Below are 3,039 nucleotides of genomic sequence, written 5' to 3'. Positions count from 1 at the left end.
ACACGTATGCCTTTTGGTTATATGCAAATGCAGCGTATGTATTAGCTTACATGCTCTCGACGTGTTCTAAATATTTGATGTAAACAATACGTATTTACTCATGTAGCATATGCAAAATTTACAAGGAAAAACCTATCCAAATTTGTGGATGACGTATTTTGTTTAATCTATTACAGGGAATTATGTATGTTTTGTTTCGTTAATTCCGTCAACAAGTTGCATAAACTAAATGCGTTAAATTAATAATTTAACCAATCATAAAATTTCCAACCAATTTATTTATTTTGCTACATCTTTAATTAAAATGCCTAACAAAATAATTAATTGACCAACCAAAAAGTAATACAATTCATACATAAGTAAATACCTTGAAACAAAGCAGACTAAACTATTTCTGCAAAACGAATGTCCACCTTGTGTCCATCGCCATAACGTTAATATCCGATTTGGTCACTTGGTAGCCTTGCTGCTCCAAATAGTTCAAATATACCACAGCCGCGGAAAGCACGCCGTCACGATGTGTGCTAAAATCGAGATACAAACATTATCATATCAAGTCCATAAAATGAATCAACCTTTCAAATCAGGTATGAACAAATAAATTTTTTAATTTGTCAAACTCGAAAATTACAAAATGTGCAAAATTTCATAATCGTGGTTTTCACGCTCACTTACAATGGAGCTATCTCAGCGCATGCTCTCCGATTTTGACCAAAGTAGTATAAATCGCCCAAAAATTTGAAATTTTCAAATGAGATCAGCACCAAATTGTCGCGTTATTTGTCGAGACATTTGCATTCGAAGAGGAAGAAACGAGCCGTGAAGTTGGAAAGTGTGAAAGTTATCAAATTCTAGGCAAATTTTCTGCTGTTCGGGATGCAAATATCTCGTATAAACGTGCAAAGTTGAGAGATCATTTGCGAACCTTACATGTACTAAATTTGCTACCAATTGACACTAATTTGGCCTAAATTGTGGCCTAAATTCCTCATTTGAGGGTGAGGGGGAGGGGTAAAAGAGGGGAGGGTTACTGTTTTTGTGCGAAAATGAGGGGAGGGGAGGGTGGGGGGTAAAAAATTGCGAAACAAGTGAGGGGAGGGGAGGGTGGGGGGCAAAAAATCGAGAAATTTTTGAGGGGAGGGGAGAGCGAGGGGTTAAAAATTTGAGGGCCAAAATGACAATTTTTCTGCAAAAATAATGATGATTCAACCTTCAAAATTATGTTCATTTGCTCCACATGTCTACCGAAGACTAGCTGAGGAGAACTAACTTCTGAAAAATTAACTTTTTGAATGAAAAGTTCAAAATCTTTGCTTTCCAAATACGAACACATAGAAAACAAAAATTACTTTAATTACTACCATTAATAAAAACAAGTTTTTGAACAAAATTACGTTTTCAAAATTAGTGATGGGATGAGAGATAAAAAATTTCATTTCAAATGAGGGGCAAAAAATTGAGAAACTGGTGAGGGGAGGGGAGGGTGAGGGGCAAAAAATTGAGAAACTGGTGAGGGGAGGGGAGGGTGAGGGGCAAAAAATTGAGAAACTGGTGAGGGGAGGGGAGGGTGACGGGCTGATAAAAAGTCCCAACTCTGACTCGCTATGATTAAATGATATTTCGTAATTCCATATTCACCTTTTTGAGTCGGTAATACTTTCCCAAATATCATTGTAGGAATCAAGCTCAGAATCATCCTTTCCTACGTGGCAATACTTTGAAACCCCACGTCCACAAACTACGAGTTCGGGATAGGTAGATTTCATCAATTCCTTTTCGGAGTTGGTCAGACCGAAAATATTGACTCCCCATCGATCTTCCTCATGCTGCCCGAGGTTCGACTGACAACTAAATATATCCAAATAAATGAAGATCACTCTTATTTACTCAAATCCCCCAAATACATTGTAATATTTATGAATATGTTAATCTTTTTATCGACAAATGTCAATATACAAATGTTTGTATGTTGATATGTCATTATCAAATGTACGAATTATTATTACTATATTATGAATTACGAATTAAAATTTATTTTTAAATTTAAAATTAATTATTATTTATTGCCATGAATGATTTCTGTGCCTTTTGTAGAAAATTTTGAAACTAGTTCCAACTCAATATTGTGTGTTTTTTAAGAAATCGTGATAATTTTAATTGATTGCTATCATGTGCATCTAAATGTCAAAGGGATATCGCACCCGAGCGAAGTTTTACTTGCAAATCACTAAATCAGTAGTATAATTATCAAAGGTGTGAATTATTTTATAAAAAATTATCTCCAGTTGGCTTACGTTACAATGCAGGTCGGCATCACTCAGAAATGAAGGATCTCTCTCTCTTTCAAATATTCAAGTTTAAATGAGCACTCTCTGTGTGAGAGGTTTTGTGGCATATATTTAAGATTCACGAACATATTTATGTAAGCACCAGGAATTACTACTACGCGGAAGAACAATAATCTTCACATTACCAGGGTTATTTCTCTGTTAATTTAATTTGATAAGTTACCATATGAGTTAATACATACACAAATCTGTAAATGAGAGCCGCTTTGATCATTTATCACAACGCGGAAGTAAGTACTGATAACGATTACCTCTTATCATGGATGGCTGTCATGGTTGTTTTACATACATCTCTTTAGTCTTTAAGCAGCAAATGTCTTAAATAATGTGAAAAGTATTTATTCCAATGAAATTTTATAATGATTGTTTAAATTGTACTTTTCTCTCATGCTCTTTTATTATTTCCACAGGGCTGCTAAATGAGTAAATAGTTACTAATGTCAATATTTTTGAGAAATCATTTCATCATGTAGGATACAACTTATTAAAATATGGCTGATGAGACAAAGAAGTTAAAGCTGAATACAAACTCCTTGTATATAGAATACTAAGGCTAATAAATTGGAGGTCAAACCGTGTGCAAAGAGATCTGCAGAAAATATACGGAAGCTCAAGAAAAAATGACAAATGCAAGACTCCCTAAGCCTTATGCGGAAATTTCACCAACAAACAAACAATTTCACCAAACAAA

At 34.5% G+C, this 3,039-nt stretch overlaps 1 protein-coding gene across 1 annotated transcript; it reads right to left on the bottom strand.

Annotated features, from left to right (window-relative positions):
* Nucleotides 1-263: 263 nt before the first annotated feature.
* LOC110862499 lies at nucleotides 264-2,414 on the bottom strand. Its single transcript, XM_022111691.2, has 3 exons — nucleotides 2,295-2,414; nucleotides 1,639-1,848; nucleotides 264-524 (listed from the first exon to the last, which is right to left on the bottom strand). The coding sequence occupies exons 1-3, from the start codon at nucleotides 2,312-2,314 to the stop codon at nucleotides 389-391; spliced, it is 366 nt and encodes a 121-aa protein (XP_021967383.1). The 5' UTR covers nucleotides 2,315-2,414; the 3' UTR covers nucleotides 264-388.
* Nucleotides 2,415-3,039: the final 625 nt, after the last annotated feature.

The sequence above is a fragment of the Folsomia candida genome, unplaced genomic scaffold (genome assembly GCF_002217175.1).
Source record: "Folsomia candida strain VU population unplaced genomic scaffold, ASM221717v1 Fcan01_Sc059, whole genome shotgun sequence".
In the NCBI taxonomy this organism is placed as follows: Eukaryota; Metazoa; Arthropoda; class Collembola; order Entomobryomorpha; family Isotomidae; genus Folsomia; species Folsomia candida.
Note: the sequence above shows the minus strand (reverse complement) of the source record. Positions and strands in the feature narration are given on the sequence as shown.

Coding starts and splice junctions, on each gene's coding strand:
- LOC110862499 (XM_022111691.2), bottom strand. CDS start 2,314: ATGCCGACCTGCATTGTAAC. Junction 1,849..2,294: donor ATGCCGACCTGCATTGTAAC/GTAAGCCAACTG, acceptor GGATATATTTAG/TTGTCAGTCGAACCTCGGGC. Junction 525..1,638: donor AGTATTACCGACTCAAAAAG/GTGAATATGGAA, acceptor TCTCGATTTTAG/CACACATCGTGACGGCGTGC.